General features: G+C 37.5%; 1 protein-coding gene across 1 annotated transcript in view; it reads right to left on the bottom strand.

Moving 5' to 3' along the window:
• The window catches only part of PRKD3 (protein kinase D3), a 79,668-nt gene that overhangs the window by 9,618 nt on the left and 48,699 nt on the right, over positions 1–21,351 (bottom strand). Inside the window, exons 7-14 of the mRNA XM_044261738.1 lie at positions 17,818–17,895; positions 14,912–15,095; positions 13,415–13,538; positions 10,981–11,058; positions 9,651–9,927; positions 6,748–6,800; positions 2,342–2,414; positions 1,177–1,283 (exon numbers count right to left, since the gene is read on the bottom strand). Coding sequence (XP_044117673.1) covers positions 1,177–1,283; positions 2,342–2,414; positions 6,748–6,800; positions 9,651–9,927; positions 10,981–11,058; positions 13,415–13,538; positions 14,912–15,095; positions 17,818–17,895 — 974 coding nt within the window. The remainder of the gene's footprint in view (positions 1–1,176; positions 1,284–2,341; positions 2,415–6,747; positions 6,801–9,650; positions 9,928–10,980; positions 11,059–13,414; positions 13,539–14,911; positions 15,096–17,817; positions 17,896–21,351) is intronic.

Here is a 21,351-nt window from a genome sequence, read left to right as displayed (position 1 = left end):
CTACGCCACGTAGATCTTGGGGGTGACAGCATTCCAGGCAGAGGTAACAGCTAAAGCAAAGTCCTTGAGACAGGACCATATCTGTCATATTTAAGGAAAAGCAAGACAGTGTGACCATCATTCAGAAAGACTCAATTTGCTGAGCGCAGTCTACTGTGGAACCTTTTCTAGAGATTTTGGCTCAGCCTAACAGAATATTTGCAGATGTCCAAAAATGTCATGACCTCCTTTCTGTTAAACCGACAGAAATCCAGAGATCATCATCAAGCACTCAGGAGAGAGGCTGGATGTTCCTGAGTAAACTAGAAGGTCACTGCTTAATCAATGATTCTAGAATTGTTCCTCCCTGCCACTGGAAAGGCCAAAACTGTAGTCTCAGTAAGATCTTCAGTCTTTACCTCCTGACCTTTCTTGAAAAAGGGGAGGACATGGGGAAGAAAAACCAAGGATGTCAGTGGGGCTGCAGGGAACAGAAAATACCAGAATCAACTGCCAGGCAGGGTTCAGCCAGCCTTTGAGGTTGTTTAATGAGGACTACATACAAGAAGAATCATGGGCAAAGATGGGAAAGTAAGGATGACACAGCGGACGGGAGGTGGGGAGCCAAAGAGTAGAGTGAGTAGAGGGAGTGTAGTACATTCCTTTCAACCCATGTGCAAGAGTGTAGTTCAAATGCTCATCTGACTACATCTCGTGTAATGAATTTCAGCAAATGAGTATTTGAAGTTTCCGTTAAAAAATGTTTTTACCACATTCAGATTGTTCTGAGAATTGTAATTCAAGTACAAAGTAGACTAAAGTTGATCTTTATATTTAGCTGACCTCCTAATCAAATGTGGGGACACAAGTATCCAAGTATTTTGAGCTTCTGGAGAGACAGATTAGGTTTTTACTTCTGTTGTTGTTGTTAAGACATTGCTGATGAAAATGTGTTCTAAACTACTATCTTAATGGCAGTTCTTGTAACTCCTAGATTACTCTTAATTTTTCCTTTAAAAAAAAAAGACTTAAGGATTTAATATAGATGCCCACCAGCCTCCTACTGAGCCCAAACGTCACAATATGAAAACAGAAGAAAAAACAAACCTTATTCGTATCAGCACACTAAACAGACTTGCATTTAAAAACTCACAAATCAAATATTAAAACCAATACAAAGCAACTTGGTTTTTTTACCTGTAAAATAGCCACTTCATTACGGAGTTGACTTTCCTGTTTTGTGGGGAATCTCATCTTATCAATTACTTTAATAGCCACATCCCTTCCAGTCTTTCTGTGTTTTCCTATTTAAAAAAAAAAAAAAAAGTGTAGAAAAGAAAGAAAAAGCAAGTTGACAGTTCATATACAATATGAAAGCTTTATGAGGAAGTTGAACAAAGACTGAAACTAATATGTTTTTACTCTTAGATTTCTTTTCTTTGGCTGATTTTGTTCTTTCTCCTTCACTCACCTTTAACTTTTAGAAGTAAATTACATTTTTCCTTAGTAGTTGCCTCTCATAAAGGCAGTTTCATTACTTGAAATGGCAGGAAATTTGAATGAACTTGTTTGCTGAACAATAATCTACCTTGTTAAATGAGTTAACTACTCTGACTTAGTCTTCAGATACTGTCAAGACAGAAGCATTTTATCAATGAATTAATTTTATTCTAGGTTCACCGAGACAGCACAGTTATTTAACCACATATCAGGGCAAGCCTTGAGGTGGAAAGGCCACTAGAAAGCTACTTAAAGGGGGTTGGCAAAGGAGGAAATGGATTTAACATTTCTTTTATACTGTAGATTATAGCTTATAAAGTACTTTTATGTACATTAGGCTTAATTAACACCCCTGGGAGCTATGCAGGTCAGATTTTGTTGGCCACTTTAAACAGATGAAGATACTAATGCACAGTGAGCTTAAATGACTGCCAGTGTCAGGAGTCACAGCGTGATTTTGGGTCTTCGGACCTGACACGACATTCCTGCCAACAGCAGACAAATGGGGCCACTTGTGCTGGAAATCCAGCAGAGCGTATCCTTGGATAAATGAGCCCACAAAGCCCAACAAAGGCTTCAAGTCATTTATTTTCCCCCCACAAACATCGTTATGAGTGAGCTATGAGGAGAGATAAAGTAAGTACTGTGAAACTAATTTCCTGACGCTTTCTGTTACTCTGTAAAGCGAGCAGCTGCGATTAAAGAACACGCAGAGTGAACAGGGCGGAGCTAGAAGAACGTACGTCAGCCCCGGGGGGAACCACTGGACAAACTGTGACAGGACATGACAGCTGGCCGGGGTCTTCCAGTTTCACAGCTTCCTGGAGTATGTATGAGACGCAGCCGGCTGTGCGTCGCTTACCTCCATAGACGATGCCAAACTGGCCTGAACCAAGCACCTCATCGGCAAAGATCTGGTAAACAGTGCTAATGTCCTGTTTGGGAAAGAGGAAGCGGCGTTATTTCTCTCTGTTCAATACTGGCAGTATCTCTGACTCTTTTCATTCTAATACTGAACACCTTTCTGTTTTTAGGAGAGAGGCAGCTAAGTTTCCTAACATATTTTATGAACACAAACTTTCCACGTCCTAGAAAACCCCAATTTTATTACTATGACTTTTAATATGCAAGTACAATGTATTCTGTAACAAGGCCTTTGGGGGAAAAGTGCTCTGAATAAAAGAAAGTCTTGTGTTTAGTAAGTAATGATCTATAAAAAGTAAATTAACATAAAAAAATTAACAAAATTGTACCTATTTCACCATTAAAGAGATTTGCTATCTTTGATTTGAGAGAAAAACTCAGAAGGTTTGTATTATTGAGATCAGGCTGATTTGAAAGCCTGATGAAAAGGGCACGTGTGAGAAAGTCTGCAGCTCAGATCCCTCCCTCCCGTCCTCCTCTGAGGTGGTGGCTGTTGCTGTGGGAATATTCCCGGCGGGAGCTCTCCAGCCCCTCCCTAGCGCTTCAGGCCGCAGTCTGGCGTCTGAAGTCAGGGCCTCCATCTCTGTCAGTGTTACACTCCCTGCCGGCGCCCGTGTCATGGTAGCAACTCATACGGAATGGTACAGACCCCAATTTCTTGCTGGTAAAGGGGATATAGTAACATCTATTTCACTGTATTTTTAAGTAAGTTAAATGAGGATATATACCAAGTGTCAAGTCCAGGGCCTGGCATATAAAATCAGTAATTCTATAAATCTGATGTCCTAATTTCTGTTGAAATAAGGTAATATTTAAATTGTTGACTTCCCTGGGACTTGACTCTCTCACCTGTAACAAAGTATTGGTCTACGCCTCTAGGTTCCTCCTAATTTAAAAACTGCCTATTTTATGATTGTCATCAACACTTATTGTGCCCTAACTGTACAGATGACTCTGTAAAAGGTAGCTAATTTGTAAAAACAGACCTAGTTAAGAGGCTTATGATGTATTAGGGAAACATAAAAATCTATTAAAAAGATAAATAATTCAGGACATATCAGGGTCAGATAAATTCAACTTATTTGTAGAGGCTCTCCTAACACCTTTTCTTTACTAACTCCCCTGAATAACCTGTACTTCCCATTCCCTCTGAAAAGAATATATTGACTGATGTCTACAGTAGCCTAATAAAATGCATGTGGCATCCCAACGAGTAACTCTTAAAACTGAATTTGTTCCCAAACCCATTATGCCAAATGTTATAGATTATATAGTTTAATTATAAAAATTTAAATAAGTATACTATATAAGTCAATAAAACATTAGAAATTTCTATGAAAGCAAAGTAGTTTTAGAAACTCCATAAAGGGGGCACTGGGTGGTACAGTAAGTTAAGCATCTGACTCTTGGTTTTGGCTCATGTCATGATCTCAGGGTTGTGAGATCGAGCCCTGCACTGGGCTCCGTGCTCAGTGTCAGATCTGCTTGAGATGATCTCTCCCTCTGTGCCTCCTCCTTGTGTTCTCTCTCTTAAATAAATAACTCTTAAAAAAAAAAAAAACTCTATAAAGGTGAGACACCAAAACTACAGCTGTCAATTTATTTGCGAGCAAAATAAATACCAAAGATTGTGGGGTAAGGATTCTGTTCTCAGAATACTTCACAAGTATCCCTGGCTCTACTTTAAAGAAACAAAAATTGGAAATTATAGAGAATCCATTAGGGGTGTTGTTGTATAATAAGAACTTGACTGGCCTTTGTCCCTAGTTCCAAAGAGAGAGATTCTAAATCCTTAGAATTTCTCAAGTCATAGGAGTATCTTATATGTTATGGTATTCACGAGCCCCTTGGATCACACCAGAATTATGCTAACAAAATGATTCAGGATGGGATAGGGTCACCAGAAAGACCAACCACATGATTGTAGCGTTAGGGCTTTGAACCAGTCCAAACTCAGGGGAGGAGAAGGGGCGGTAAGAGATGGAGTTCAATCATGTGGCCAATGCTTCAGTCAATCATGCCTACTTAATGAGATTCCAAAAAAAACTCTGTACACTAAGGCCCAGGTGACTTTGCAGGCTGGTGACAGATCACTGTGCAGTAGGGTTGCATGTCCTGATTTCAGGGAGAGAATGCAGAAGCTCTACATTCAGAACCCTCCCAGACTGTACCCTATGTGTCTTTGGTTGGCTCATCCTGATTTTTCTCTGTTACAATAAGGCTGTAAGTCTAAATCCAGTACTTTCCTAAGTTCTGAGTCATTCTAGTGAGGTACTGAACCTCAGTGTGGGTTTGTGGGAATCCCGACTCTGTAGCCAGTTGGTCAGAAGTATGGATGAACTGGGGACCCCTGCACTTGTGGCTGGTGTCTCAAGTGAGAGCAGCTTTGTTAGGAACTGTGCCCTTAACCTATGGAGTCCGCATAAAATCAGGGCGTGAGCACGGGAACGGCAGTACTATGTTTTGTTTTGTTTTTAAAGATTTTATTTATTTATTTGACACAGAGAAATCACAAGTAGATGGAGAGGCAGGCAGAGAGAGAGAGAGGGAAGCAGGCTCCCTGCCGAGCAGAGAGCCCAACACGGGACTCGATCCCAGGACCCTGAGATCATGACCTGAGCCGAAGGCAGTGGCTTAACCCACTGAGCCACCCAGGTACTATGTTAAAGGTGTGGCTGATGCAAGAAAGATGAAGTGGAACTCTACTTAGCAGACCCATACTTAAAGAAGACTCATCCCTGTGACAAAAGTAAATCAATGTGTATATATACATGTTTTAAGGTATAATGAAAATTTTAAGATTCATAAGAATCATTTTTACATGCTTCCCAACTTTAACCAATTTTTTGTTTAACCAAGGAAATTCTGATTCTAATCAAATTAGATGAGGGAACATCCACTAGTCAAATAATTGCTAGAAAAGGCGTTCACAAAGACCAATTCTGAACCTCTTCCCTTCTCAGCTATGAATGGATATGCCCCTCAAGTTCTCAGGGGATCCTTCAAAGTTAGTGATCTCATGTTTCTGTAATCCCTCTCTTCCTCCCCAAAAATCTGGTATCTATTCTACCTACCACTACAAGAGACCCACAGATTACATCTCCTTGAAACCCTCTATTCCCTGTAACACTACTGGATAGCCAGTCTCTTCATGCAGTCTTAAAAAAGCCAACAAGAATATGCTACAGGGGTATTACAGCTGGAGGCCCCAAGTGGAGGATGGCGAGATTTTTATCAGAGAAATTTTTAGACAGCCAATGAACTATTTTATGACTTCTTTTTCGAATCTTTTTTCTTATCCAGGGTTGGCAAATCAGTTATAGGCCAAATCTAGCCTGCTGTCTCTTTTGTATGGGTTTTTGATATACGAATCAATTTTACATTTTAAATGGTTAAAAGGGAAAATAATAATAGCATTTTTTGACATGTGAAAATGATAAAAATTCAAATTCAAGTGTCTATAAATACAGTTATACTGGGACACAGTTATGCTCTTTCCTTTATGCACTGCCTATGGATGCTTTCTCATGACCATGGCAGAGTAAAGTAATGGGGTATGGACCCCAAAGCCTAAAATATAGAAAGTATGCTGACCCCTGTCATAATCCCTAACATGTACCTACCTATGCAGCCAAACTTCTTCCATTCACTATTCTTTGAAAGTCTTGTATTAAAAGTCTTGTATGTCCTGCTTCCCTCTATTTGTACATCCTGGTCCCTGCACTTGCCCTAACTATTGTCTCCCCGCAACCCCCATCCTCTCCACACTTTAGCCGAAATGTCTTTCCATCCTTGTGGGCACAGCTCAGGCTTCACTTCCTTGAGGAGGCTTTCCCTCCTTCCTTACCAGCAAGAAGTAATCTCTCCCTTCTCGTTGAACTAGTCTATCACTATGTGATATTCTACTATCACTTGTGAAAAAATTATCTTTATTTCCACACTTTAAAAAATCTGCTTTAGTTTCCTTCATAAAGCAGAACTCCTTAGAGTAGTTATCAGCCACAAAATCTAGCTGGTGCCTTTAGGCCAAGTGCTCAATACTCTGGCCTATGAACTTTTTAAAAAATTCAAATATAATTAACATACAGTGTTATACTAGTTTTGGATATACAATATAGTCATTTACAATTCTAAATGTTTCTCAGCGCTCAAGATAAATGTATTCTTAATTCCCTTTATCTACTTCACCATGCCCCCCACCCAACTCCCCTCTGGCAACTACATTTGTTCTCTGTATTTAAGAGTTTGGTTTTTGTCTCTTGAGTTTATTTAATAAGATTTTCACATCTTATTTTACCTATTTTAATTACCCAATTTGCTATTTTAGCTGTAATTTTTACTTACCACATTTTCCTGGATCTGACAGTTAGATACAGAGATACTAGTAGACAAATCTTCTGTAAAACAGAAGGATGATGTATGAGAAAACAACAAAATTGTTGTATGACTTAATATTAACATTTGCTGATATGTGAATGCCCACACTACATTAAATTTTTAAAAGTGGCTAACCTACAGTTAATATAATTATGTTCTTCAAAAAAATTTATCCAAACACATAATACTAACCCATCAACAAGAAACTAGTCAAATAAAACATGACACATCCACACAAAGAAATATTATCTAAACACTCAATGGTGTAGAGCTATCCACACTGAGTTAGAAAGCTATCCATGGCATATTAAGTTAGAAAGGCAAGTTGTAAGGCAGCAGCATTTGAATTAAAAACAAAGAAAATATGATACTTCTGGTGAACAAGAGAGGAAGGGTTGGGGAACAAAAACTTTAGTCTTTGTACATTTCCACACTGCCTGCATTTTCTAAAACACAAAAAGCAGGCATTATTTTAATAAAAAATTAGATAAATCAGATAAATCTATATACTGACACTGAAATATATCTGATCCCATATTAGTTTAATAGTGGATAAAAGCAAATTGCATTTTGTGTAAAAATAAAAATATAATAATACAGTACAGGTAGTACCAGCTTCCATTCTCCCCAAACCAAGAAATATACACCAAATTGTTAATAATGGTTTTCTCATGGGGGAGATATAGAAGCAGGAATAAGGGGATGTGTTACAAGTGTACAGGAAGGGCTGTCTCATTTTATATTCCATATTACTGTGAAGTTAATTACTTTGATAAGCAAAGGAAGTAAGTGACAAGAGAAGAGGGCCACATGGAAAGTATGTAAGAGTCTAGGTCTCAAACATCTAGAATCTCAGAGAGAACTCAAAGAAATAAGATGTGAAATTTCCTTTACGATCCCAAATATAAAAATTTAAAACAAGAAAATGTAAGCATACTATAAGTCAAAAATAAGTAATATGACTGTCAAAGACTGCATTTAAAAATGTTAAGTCAATCCTAAAATATTTTAAATAATTCAAATATTAATGAACAAAAAAGGCATAGCATCAATGATATTAAAGTGTCTAAAGCTTTGTTTTTCAATCATTCCATTTTCCTAGCATAAGTCAGTACTGATTTTATTTCAAATGCCTCCACTGTGTAACTCCACCTAGATTTATCTTCTATTGCTTCCTAGAACTCCACTCCAGAAAAACCAATAGCAGCAGCCAACAACCCAGGAATAGTATTACCAATGTGTCAGGAACTGTGCTAAGTGCATTATATGCATTTATTATTATTCCCACTTTAGATTAGTGACTGCAGAGACCAAGATCACAGCCAGTAAGCAAGACTGTGCTTTCATTCTCTACCATCCTCACTCTTAACCCCTCTGTCATTCTGCTTTTAGAGACTCTTATCCTGAGGGAGGAGGTCCATGGATGGGCTGGAGAACAGAGAATATTCCTATATCCCATTTATACATAACATTTGTGTTTATGTCCCTGTATCATTTTCTGGGGGAAAAGATCCATGGCTTCAATTAGGATATCAGACTTTTGCCTAAAATCCCCCCAAACTTAAGAAGCACTGTAAATATCCATCTGATTCATCCTCTGAGAGTCAGTATTAAACACCAAACATGTTCAGTCATTACTTACATCCCTTTGATCACGCCCATCTTCCTTAACTAGAGTAACACGATCCCCCTTCACCCTTCCCTTTTGATTTTTCCTATCCTTACCTACTTGAGATCCAAGGTCAAGGTTCAAATCAGATTGTTTCTATCATAAAGTCTCTGCTTACTCCTCCTATCCATATCTGCATCCCCCAGATAATGCATTACTCATTTCTGCATTCTACTGCCTTATGCTACCACTTAACACTTATGTTGTATGCCCTTTCTCCCTTAATTTCTGTGTTTCTTTTGTATTCTAGCTCAGAGCCTAGTATAATGCCAAGAATAGATGCATGAAATAATAGAGCTGAACTGAAATAACACACATTTAGGAACTGGCTGATACCTATTTTGATTTAAATAAACTTGTCTAATGAATAATGTTTCCCCATAAAGAACAACACCAGTAGCATAAAAGTGACATTATGTTATGGCTTTCACTTGATCCTTTATCAAATTTAGGTTTTATTTTATAAATTTTGTTGGTGCAAAGAACATGTTTTAATAATTTTTTAGTATTTCTGAATGTTTTAATTGAGTTAAAAGAAAAATGGCATTTATGACTTCATAGATTTCACAAATATGATGTGAACCATAATACTCTATCACCTGTTTATATCCCACCATGAAGCAAAATGCTAGTAGTCTGCTTAATCCAATGAGAGTTCATGGATACCAAACACTGGTTCTCCTTTCTTTAATGCTGAGAACCCTATAAAGTAGGTACTATTACAGAGAGGTAAGGTTTTGCCTAAGATCATATAACAGGTTGGCAGAACCAGGATTTGAATGTAAGGAAACTGACTCTGAAACCTAGCTCTAGGGGTTTATGTATACATTATAACACAACTATACACAGGAATTAATTAACAATATTGGTTAGTACAGATGAAGCTTAAAGTAAGCATTAGAAATATATACAGAGGGGTGCCTCAGTGGCTCAGTTGGTTAAGCATCTGCCCTTGGCTGAGGTCATGATCCCGGAGTCCCAGGATCGGGATCGAGATTGAGCAGGGAGTCTGCTTCTCCCTCTGCCCCTCCACTCTGCTCATGCTCGCGCTCGCTCTCTCTCTCTCAAGTAAATCTTAAAAAAAAAAAAAAAGAAAGAAAAGAAAAGAAAAAAAGAAAGAAAGAAAGAAATACATGCAGAAACACAACCATACCCACAAAATGCGAGGGGGAGAAAAGCCATCAACAAGCTTATTGCTTACTGTGATCTCTCCCTTGCCCTGGAGAAGTGCAAACACTTGCTTGAGGGGTAACAGGCATGAGAGCTTGGCGAATTGCTTTTTCCCAGCTCTGTGCTACATCAACTCCAACTCCAGTGGCAGCAAGAACAGGATTGTGGGAGCTATCCCCATTGTTCTCCCCAACAAAGTATACCATAGTATCAGTGATGATTTCAAAACAGTGTGGGTTGCTGCCTTGTGAAATGTTTGTGAAATCTTGTGGCGAAGATATGCGGAGAATTTCTGAAAGTGGAATTTCCTGAAGTAAAAAATTAAGCATTAAAAGATATGAATACATCTTTGTTTTTATTTTCAAATACACTAACAGAGATATGCGTTTTTAATGAATGCATTAAGATGAACATAAGTATGTGGTACATGGAACACACAGTCAAGTCTTACGATAGTATCTGCCTGGAATGATCTGCATGCCCAACAACGCCGAAGGCAGAGCATGGAGTATGATCACTAAGCCAGTGATTCAGGCCTGCAGCAGGTCATTAGACTGTTAAGGAAGGAGAGGATCCTGGAGGGTAAATGCCACTATATCCAACACTTGTCACTTTCCAATTGTCATTAAATCAACTCAACATTTACTTCTCTACCAGAGGCTGCTGCAAGATACAGCCCTCAGAGAAGAACAAAGCAAAAGTAAGAGCAAAAGTAGAATGTTAGTATAGGTTGTTCAAGCATTCCATCTGGTTCTGCCCATAAATGTAACAAGTATTTATAGGAAATCCATTCCCTAATGCAAAGAAAGTACTTAAAAGGACCCAACCAGATCAAAGCAAGTCTAGTTTCTATTCTCTTTCTTAAGGATACAATTGCTACGCTCTGCTATTTTGTCTGGTGTCTCTGACACGCAAAGGGTAGAGCAAGCCAAGCAAAGAAGACTAGACAGAGGTGAAGAAGTTGCTTCTGGGGATCAGGGCCTCAGATAAAATGGAGCGTAGAGAACACCAAATCCCACAGTGGCCTCTTCTGGGCAGGCGACGATCATGGGACTTACTACACTGCCCAACTTAAATCACAGCATTCAAAAGGCAATCAATAGCAATCTGACAAGCAGGCCAAAACCAAAGGAACACACAACGAAAAACAACCTTGGGCAGCAGGGCTACTGTGAGGGGTGAAATGGAAGGGTGTGGGACAGTTATTTCAACACGGAACTTAACAGAGCCTTCTATACATGACATTAGGCAGAGTCAAAATAGGTATATGCCAATATAATAATTAATGAATATTACTTGAATATTTGGAAAATATATAATGTTTCAATGTACGTGTTTTTCAAAATATGTATAATTTTTACCTTATAATACTTTGATCCAGATTCATTTTGAAACAATGTTAGACATTTGCTGTCCAGTCTCCAGTAATGCCTCTTTCTCTATAAAATAAAGGACATAAAAGTCTGTGGTATAAAAATAATGGTTCCTCCAAAGTGCCTGTCCCTTTCCTTTCCCTTTCATTTCTACTCATAAGTTTGTATTTCTGTAGGTTTAAAATTCGTGAGGGTCAAAATTCTGCAAATATAAGAAGGATACAGAGTGACAAGTATACTCCCGCCACCATTCACATCTCACCCAGGTAAGCAATGGTAGTAGGTTTCTAGGCATCCTTTTAGAGAATTTTATGCATGCATGCTCAAATATATACATGGTATACATGCGCAGGTAGGTAATTTACCTATAGGCTGCATTTCTAATCTGGCTCGCTGGATCAGAAAATATATACACATGTAATTTCGCTAGACAATGTCAATCACCCTTCATAAGATTTGACCCAATTTATAGTATCATCAGCAACATAAGTACCTATCTACTCAAACCTTCACTAATATAGTTACGTTACTTTGATCTTAGCAACACTGATAAATAAAAGCTGGTAATTCAGTGAAATTTTAAATTGTACTTTTTATTAAAAATGAACACTGGGTCTGCTGCATAAATAATGAATTTTGGAACACTGAAAAAATTAAATTAAATTAAATTTTAAAAATTGAGGTTGGGTGGGGGGAAAGAGGGTATAGATGACTCAATGATCTGAAACCGAAATTCAAAAAAAGAATGAGATCAAGCTCTTATGTTCAAGAGTCATATGTATTTCCTTGATTATGAACTCTGCTGATATTCTTTGCCCATTCTTTGTGCTGTGTGGTCTTTTTCTGATAAATTTATTGTCATCCTTACATATAATGAAATTAATCCTTTTTAAAATGAAATGAATCCTTGTCTAAATTATGACTTCGGGATACTTTCAGTTTGTCATTTGTCTTTGCTTTTGTTTTTTGATATGTGTTTTTGTTTTTTTCTTAACATGCCCCTTTATTTTTAAAAATGAAGCCTTCAGCCATTTTTGGTCACAGTGTAATTAAACGGAAGGTACAGAGATTTCTCATGTACTCCCTGCGCCCCATACATGCAAAGCCTCCCCATGATCTACATTCTCGTTCAGAACTGTACACTTGTTACAACTAAAGAACCTACACAGACACATCATAATCACAAAAGTCCAGAGTTAATGTAATGATTCCCTCTAGTGTTGTACATTCTTAGGGTTTGGACAAATGTATAATGACAGGTTTACATCATTTTATTTTATCGAGTATTTTCCTTGCCTTAAAAATTCTGTGTTCTTTCTGCTGATTCATGCCTACCTGCCCGCTGCCCCCACCCTTATTCTTCACTGTCTCCATAGTTTTGCTTTTTCCAGATGTCATAGCTGGAATCATAAGAGTATGCAGCCTTTTCACACTGGCTTCTTTTCCTTAGTAATATGCACTTAAGATTCCTTCCTGTCTTTTCATAGCTCACTGCTGTTTAGTACTGAATAATATTCCGTCATCTGGATGTATGTAGTACGGTTTGTCAATTCACTTACTGAAGGACATCCTGTTGCTTCCAAGTTTTGGCAATTATGAATAAAGCTATCGTAATCATCCATATTCAGGTTTTTGTGTGGACCTAAGTTTTCATATCCTTTGGGTAAATACCAAGGCATGCAACTGCCAGATCATATGGTGAAAGTATGTTGGGTTTTCTAAGAAGCCGTCAAACTGTCTTCCAATGCATCCATAGCATTTTGCATTCCCACCAACAATGAATGAAAGTTTGCATTGCTCTATCTACATCCTCGCCAGCCTTTGGTGCTGTCAGTGTTCAGGTTCTGGCCATTCCAATCCGTATGTAGTGGCATTCCATTGCTCTTTTAATGTGCATTTCCCCGATGACATAGGATATGGAACGCCTTTTCATGTGCTTATCTGCCATCTGTGTATCTTCTTTGGTGAGGTATGTGTTAAGGTTTTTGATTCATTTATTAATTGGGCTGTTTCCTTACTGTTGAATTTTAAGAGTTCTTTGTATATTTTGGAGAAGTCTTTCATCAGATGTCTCTTTTACAAATATTTTCTCCTAGTCTGTGTTTGCCTCATTCTCTCGACACTGTCTTTTACAGAGCAAAAGCTTTTAACTGTAATGAAGTCTATCTTATCAATCATTTCTTTCACAGATTTTGTATTTGGTGATGTATCCCCAGATACTTTCTGAATCTCTATTGCTCTACTAGTTTGTAAAAATATTTCAAAGTTCTGCCTTTTGAAAACTCTTTACAAAGGTAACTACAGTTCTAGTGTACAAAAATGCCTTAATATAGATCTCGTTCTTATTTCGATTTTAAAAATGCATCAAGTAAAGCACATAAGCCAGTTCCACTACCACATGACGATGTCTGTGGCTACTGACCAGGGTGTCCCTGCTGCTGTAATGGACCATCCACCCTTCCTTCACCATCGTGCTGCTCTTCCTCTTTGTGTGCTTGACGGACTGCACAACCCTCATTAGCGGAATATTACTGCTTGTCGATGGACTAAAAAACATTCAGAGTTCATGATAAAATATGGATCATTTCAATTTTTTAAAAAATCACATAAATACTTTAAACTCACCAGCCCTTTTTAGGATAATTGAGCTTACAATTTTTCAAAATACCTTATAGAAATAGCTTAAGAAAATAATCCCATTATGATGACACACAGTTGATTTATAAAAGACTAAGATAATACTACAAGCCCTCATATTTTTTGATGGGTCATAACACAAAACAATGCACAGAGCAGAAAGAATTCTCCCTAACTGCAAGATAGGAAGCCTGGGAGAGGATTGGAGCCCTTAGATAAAGGCTTCAAACTTTTTACCACAATCTCATCTGGGATTGCTGTTGAGAAAGCTGCTTTTGCCCTAGGCAGCAAGGGTAATTAGTAAATTCATAATAAGGTTAAAAAGTAAGTATATCTACAACCAAATTTACATGGTTCAAAGGTCAAATTCCATTATTCATGTTGTTAGCAAAAAGTATTTCTAGCAGAAGACACTGAAAGTCAAATGTTTACAGATAACAATTAAGAAAATAAAAATAATAAATAATGCACCAGTCAAATCAGGTAATACTGAAACATGGGCCAGGAACAGCATAGCTAGAGGAAAAGAACAATTTGGGGCATAAATGTGAAAACACATGGTTTTTTGATTTCAGTTAAATATTTTCTCTTAAATTATGAAGTATTCATGATTAGAAACTATTTGAGTTCTCTGGATAGACTCCAAACTCAGCCATGTGAGATTGATAAATGATCCACTTTCTCTAGATACCTCCTGGTTGCCACTGAAAAACAAAACCTGCCAAAACATTAACATTTCATTACAAAGTAGTACATCCTATAAAGCTGTATACATAGAAAAACTAAATTTCTATAAACATAAGGGGATATTTACAAGTTTAATAATCCAATAGCATTTTTACAAAGTGCTAATAACCTAATTAACCACTCCCAAATTCATCACCATCATCTTTGTGCAACATTTGTAGGTAAACATTCGTACTGGTGTTTCGAACACCCAGCAATCTACCTCTACGAAGAAACTGGTTGCTTTAACTGTCAGTTAATTCTGACACCTTGTGGTGGCTGCTCCACCGTGAGAGACACATCTAGACTACATTTAAATAAAGTGTTTTTCTCTTCAGGAAAACAAAGATTCTCACACATTCCTACGTTGAGTGGATGGCAAGAGTGATATAATTTCTTTCAGAAATCCTGTGGTGCATGTAAAAGAATTACCAACAATTTAAATCGATCTTAAATTACACTTTAGGGTCCATTTAAAGAGATTCTCTCTCAAGGGAGCACCTGTACTGAGCCTGCATCCGGCGGCAGCTCCTGGCACACCCACGCACACGCATACCTGATTGTTTTCACAGCTTCCTCATCTCTTTCCACGTCAAGGTCAGACGGATCCAAGAAGAACATTTTATCTTCTGGAGGAGATGGCTCTTCTGTGTCATCCAAGCCCCGGCTACCATCACTGTTCATGTCACTGCTATCAATATCCATTGGTATATCTGTATCTGCTCCCAGACTGGAAGGTTCTGGCAAAATTTTAAATGAATTCAGAGTTTTATATTAATGGGAGAGCAATACGTCTGAAGAGAAAGAGTTTCTAAAATATGAGAAAAAAAGCTTTAAAATGCTTAATGAAAATCTAGGAAAATATCTTTATGATTCAAGACAAAGTAGTATTTGAGAAAGATATAAAATTCACACACCATAAAACAGAAAATTAATTTAATTAATTAGAATTTAAACCTGTATATGTCAAAAGATACTAAAAGCAAAGTAAAAGATTAGCCAACACTACTGTATGTTGGGTTGAGTGGTTTTCCACAAATGTCCAAGGCAATTTGTTAGAGAAAGAATAAGCAGAATGTTCAAAAACAGGTGCTAGTACAAGTGGGTAACTCCATGCACAAAGGTGAAACGGGACGTCTTTTTTAAACCAAATATAAAAAGTGGATCACAGGTCTAAATGTAAGAACTAACCCTATAAAATTCTTAGAAGAAAACACAAGAGTCAATCTTTGTGACCTTGGGTTATCCCAAGCCTTCCGATAGAACACCAAAAACCTAAATGATTAAAAAAAATAAGTTGGACTTGATTTTGTGCTGCAAATGATACCTCAAGAAAGTAAAAAGACAGCCCAGAGAAAAGTATTTACATATATCAGAGACCTCTATCTCAAATATTTAAAGAACACTTACAACTCAATAATAAACAACCAGTTAAAAAGGCAAAAAACAGGAATAATAGATATTCTTCAAAGCAGATGTAAAAATGGCCCACTGACATGTGAAAAGATGTGTCTATCAATTAGCCATCAGCAAAATGCAAATCAAAACGACAATGAGCTATCACTTCACACTCACTAGGATGGCAACAGCCAAAAAAAAATAAAAGAAAAGGATGGCAACAGCCAAAATGATGGACAAGAACAAGTGGGGGCGAGCATACGGAGGAATCTGAATCCTCACACGCGCTGGCGAGACTGTAAAATATATAGCTGCTCGGGGAAACAGTCTGGCAGTCCTCCTCCAAATGTTAAACACAGAGTTATCATATGACTCAACAATTCCACAACCAGATATCTGCCCAAGTGAAATAAAAACATATGTCCACAGAAACTCTGCTCAAATGTTCTTAGCAGTATTCACCATAGCCCCAAAGTGGATACAACTCAAATGTCCATCAGCTGATAAATAAAATGTAGTATATTCATGCACAGGAATGTTATTCCTGACAAAGCAGAAGGTAGTATTGTTACAACATGGATGAACCCTGAAAACATGAAGCTATATGAGACAACACCACACCCAAAAGACTACACATGATATGATTTCATTTATATGAAATGTCTAGAATAGAAAGACCCACAGAGATACAAAGTTGATGGCAGCTGCCAAGAGCTGGTGGGGAAGAGGGAGGAGTGACTACTAGAGTGTATGCAGTTTCTTTTCAGGGTGATGAAAATGTCCCACCATTGGACTGTAATGACAGCTGCCTAACTCTGTGAATAAACTAAATGTGTGAAGTACAAAAATTATCTCAATAAAGCTACTTAAAAAAAAAAAAAAAAGGAAAAGCCACAACTGAGAGAAGGTATTTGTGTCAACTATAACTGACAAGAATTATTAGGTACAATTATCAACAACTCCCTGCAAATCAATAACAAATACAAAAATGGACAAAACATGTGAACAGGTTATTTAGGTTATTTAGGAAAAACCCCTAAGTAACCACTCAACATACGAAAGATGTGCAAACTCATTAGTATACAAATGTACTATAGAATCAGTATGAATAGTATTTGATACCCATTTGTCAAACAGTAGAAAAGTACAAAAAGATACAAACATAAATCTAGAGAAGACTTTGGTTCTATAGAAAAACTACACTTATTCATTTATTTCACAAATGAGAAAACCAATCACGTTATCAATGGTGTTAAACAGCAACCATAAAAATCATGCCATTAAAGAAAAAGTTAAAGTCTTAAGAAATTTAATTTCTGTTCCTTATGCTTCTCCTCCTATAAAAGTTGTATTTAATTTTTACCAGTCATGTAAATGTTAAAGAAAAATTATGCTTAGTATCATTTCTTCTTCCTTCCAAAAAGGTAATCACTACAATTAATGTAATTTTGAAAAGAGAAAAAAAAATAAAACAACAGCAGGCAAGGGTGTCTAAGGAAAGACAGAGAGAGAGAGAGAGAGAGAAAGAGAAGAGAGAGAGGCAATATAATGTGTTCTAATGACTGTGGACTCGGGGGCACCAGATCATGTGGGTTCGAATCCCAACTCTAAGTTTCTGGCTACATTTCTCCGGCAAGTTATTTAACGTCTTTGTGCCTAAGTTTACTTACCTGTAAGTACTTTAATTCAAAGGGCTGTTCTTATGTTTAAATGTCAATATATGTAAAGAGTGTGGAACAGGGCCTGGTACACGGAGGCAGTCAGTAAGTACTAGAACTATGAAAACCTCTAGGGACAGCAGCAGGCTGTTAAAGTCTCTTTTGTCTAAGATGGAAGAGAACATGCAGCACAACTGGCAATATGAGACTACAAAGTGGTAGGTGGTTAAAGGAAAAATGGGAAGGCATAATGACTAATAAAAGTGTACCGTTATTAAATAAAAAAAAGTCAAAGTTAAGAAACAAAGTAAACAAAATATGCAAATATAACCTTATACAAAGATAATACACAAAAGAATTATGACCTTTTCTGATCTTTTATGGAAATTAAGAAAAAGAATTTTACCTCCATTGAAAGTAACCTCTCCAAGGCAGTCTCTTGGTACTTTTGATGCACAGCGTTTATGGCAGTTGAATTTACAATCTGAAATCAAGTTTTTGATTGATTAATTTATGTAATATGTCAGGCAGTATCAGATATGGTTAGACACTTTTTAAAGTTTTCCTTTACTAAGAACTCAAGTCTGGGAATAAAGATCTGGTTTCAAATTCTGATGCCAACTCTTAACAGGTATTGTAACTCCTCAGGGCTCAGTTTATTTTTTGTTTTAAATTCCAGCTAGTTAACACAGTGTGATAGGAGTTTCAAGTGTGCAATATAGTGATTCAACAGTTCCATACATCACAAATGCCCTCCTTAATCCCCATTACCTAGTTCACCCCCCCACCACACCCCCCACCACTCATAACCATCAGTTTGTTCTCTATAGTTAAGCGTCTGTTTCTTGGTTTGTTCCTTTTTTTTTCTCTGCTCATTTTTATTTCTTAAATTCTGCATGAGTGAAAGCATATGGTATTTGTCTTTCTCTGACTGACCTATTCCACTTAGTATAATTCTCTCTAGCTCCATCTAGCAAGTGGCCACATTTTTTATGGTTGATTAATATTCATTGTGTGTGTGTGTGTGTGCGTGTGTGTAAGTACATACACACTACATCTTCTTTATCCATTCATCAATTGATGGACACTTGGGCTGTTTCCATAAATTGGCTATTATAAATAATGCTTCTATAAACATCAGGGTGCACATATCCCTTTGAATTAGTAGTTTTGTATTCCTTGGGTAAATACCTAGTAATGGAATTGCTGGATCACATTTTTAACATTTTTTTACATTTTTAACTTTTAACACTTTTAAATGTTTTGAGGAAACTCCATACAGTTTTCCAGAGTGGCTGTACCAGTTTGCATTCTCACCCCTCAAGGTGCAGAGTTTCCCTTTCACCACAACCTTGACAACACCTGTTGTTTCTTGTGTTGTTGATTTTAGCTATTCTGACAGGTGTGAGGTGATAACTCATTGGAGTTTTGATTTTCATGTCTGTGATTAGTGATGTTGAGCATCTTCTCATGTTGTCTGTTAGCCATCTGTATGTCTTCTTTGGAAAAATGTCTATTCGTGTCTCCTGCCCATTTTTAATTGCATTATTCATTTTTGGGGTGTTGAACTGTATAAGTTCTTATAGACTTTGGGTATAGACTTTGGGTACTAACTCCTTATGGGGTACATCATTTGTGAATATCTTCTCTCATTCCATAGGTTGCTGCCTTTTGGTTTTGCTGATTGTCTCCTTTGCTGTGCAGAGCTTTTTATTTGATGTAGTCTTAATAATTTATTTTTGCTTTTGTTTCCTTTGCCTCAGGAGACACATCTAAAAAAAGTTGCTATGGCTGATGTCAGACATTACCGCCTGACATCTATGGTTTCAGGTCTCACATTTAGGTCTTTAGTCCACTTTGAGTTTATTTTTTGTGTATGGTGAAAGAGAATGGTCTAATTTTCCCAACACCATTTGTTAAAGAGACTTTTACCCATTGAATATTCTTTCCTGTTTTATGATGATTAACTGACCATATAGTTGTGGGTTCATTTCAGGGTTTTCTATTCTGTTCCACTGATCTATCACCATTGATTGGCAGGGAAGAGAAATCACACCAGTCAGCTCCTATGTTGCCAGAGAGGTCTCTCATAAATGCTGCCTCTCAGGGGCAGGCTCTGAGAACAAATAATCTCCTCACTGTGTGTCCCAGGCACTCTTCAGATCACTGTTTCCACACTGTGTGTCCCTGAGGTTGTATGCCTGCTTCTCCAGGAGCAGCCCTGATGCCTCTAGATTCCCTGATGTCTCTAGACTCTCTTGGAGTCCAGCCCACTGACACTTAAAACTTTCAGCTTAAAGCCCTCCGGCTGCAAGAACCCATCTTGCGTTCCAAGCCAATGGATGGGAAAACATTTTTGCTGTGTGTTCCTAAGTGCTCTTCTCTTGCCCCTGTGACCGTGGGTCCCCTCTCTTCTGCAGCAACGGGCATGCATTTCTCTAAACCATATCCTGTACTTCCTACCTTCACTGCAGCCTCTATTCTACATTCAGTTGTGGAGTTTGTTCTACTGTTCTTCAGGGAGATTTCTGGAGTATTTAGGATGGTTTGATAGTTAGCTAGTTATATTCAAGGGATGAGTTGAGTTTAGGTTCCTTCTACTCTGCCACCATCTTCCCCACTTCTACCATGGCTCAGTTTATCTCTTTAATGAAGCTAATACTATTCATACGACACACTGCCCAAATGTTGCTGGCAGCACCAGGTTTCCTTCCCTTACCTCACATTCATCTTTCCATGTTCCCCTTAAAGAGTTTCTCAGGCTGACTACTTTTCCAATATATATCAAGCACTTACTCTAGAGTTCCTTATTAGTGAGGTCTGGTGCATATGCAGAAAAGAGACTGAGATTCTACAAGCTTTTGTTAGGAATTAATAAGGGCTTTCCCATACAGCCTTATATGGAAGGACTGTGCTTCTCATGCACAAGATCACTCACCATTATGAATGGTTCTCTTCAGCCTGCAAGAACTTCAGAGTTGATAGCACTGCAGATGAGTGTCCGGTATAAGCTGTTCAGTACTACCCTTAACTCAGTAGTTCTCAAACTGTGGTTCTCAGACCAGCAGCATCAGCATTATTAAGAACTTGTCAGAAATGCAAATTCTTGTGCCCCACTCCACACCTATTATATCAGCAGCTCTGGGAGTGGGGCTGAGAAATGTGTTTTAATAAGTATTTTTAAGGTGACACCAAAATTGAGGCCAATGCTTTAACTATTGTCTATTACCACCTTCCACCTTGGAAATACACCTACCAGCCAATTCTGGATAAAACTAATTCCAAGTCCTGACTCAGAGTGATCTTTTAATCCTTGTGACTCAAGAAAATTCTGGGTATCATACCAATGGCATAAGAAAAAGTCCCATGATTACTAATATGGTGGATGACAAAACTTGTATTAAATAACACAGTCTTTTTAAATGAAATGCCCTAGAAAAATTGATGTATGATATTAATATATTCCATATATCTTAAATAACTGATGTGCTTTTTATCTCATGAGGTTTTATAAATTGTGACAATAACAAAACTTCTATTTTCCCTTTGAAAATGCAGAGCCAAATCTGTGTCCTACCTGAGCAAGTATGTACCTTCAAATGGCAGGCATTATTATTTCTCTGTACTCCTACTCATCATGGTTTTTTTTTTTTTAGATTTTATTTAAATTTAAGTTAGTTAACATATAGGTGATTCATCAGTTGCATATAACACCCAGTGCTCCTTACATCAAGTGCCCTCCTGCCTACTCATGTTTTTATTAACTTATGTTTTCTTGTATTAAGCTGCCTTAAAGTTTTAATATAACAAAGAAGAAAACAAACAGGTGAATGAATGAATGAATGAATGAATACTGCTCTTGAAGCTCTGTTTTCTCAAATGATTCAGAGTAACTGTTTAACTAAATTTTCTTTCTTAGCTTGACAAGGTGAATGAAAAA

Source organism: Neovison vison, chromosome 8 (genome assembly GCF_020171115.1).
Source record: "Neovison vison isolate M4711 chromosome 8, ASM_NN_V1, whole genome shotgun sequence".
Taxonomy (NCBI): Eukaryota; Metazoa; Chordata; class Mammalia; order Carnivora; family Mustelidae; genus Neogale; species Neogale vison.
The sequence above is the reverse complement of the archived record's forward strand: the minus strand, read 5'-3'. Positions and strand labels throughout refer to the sequence as shown.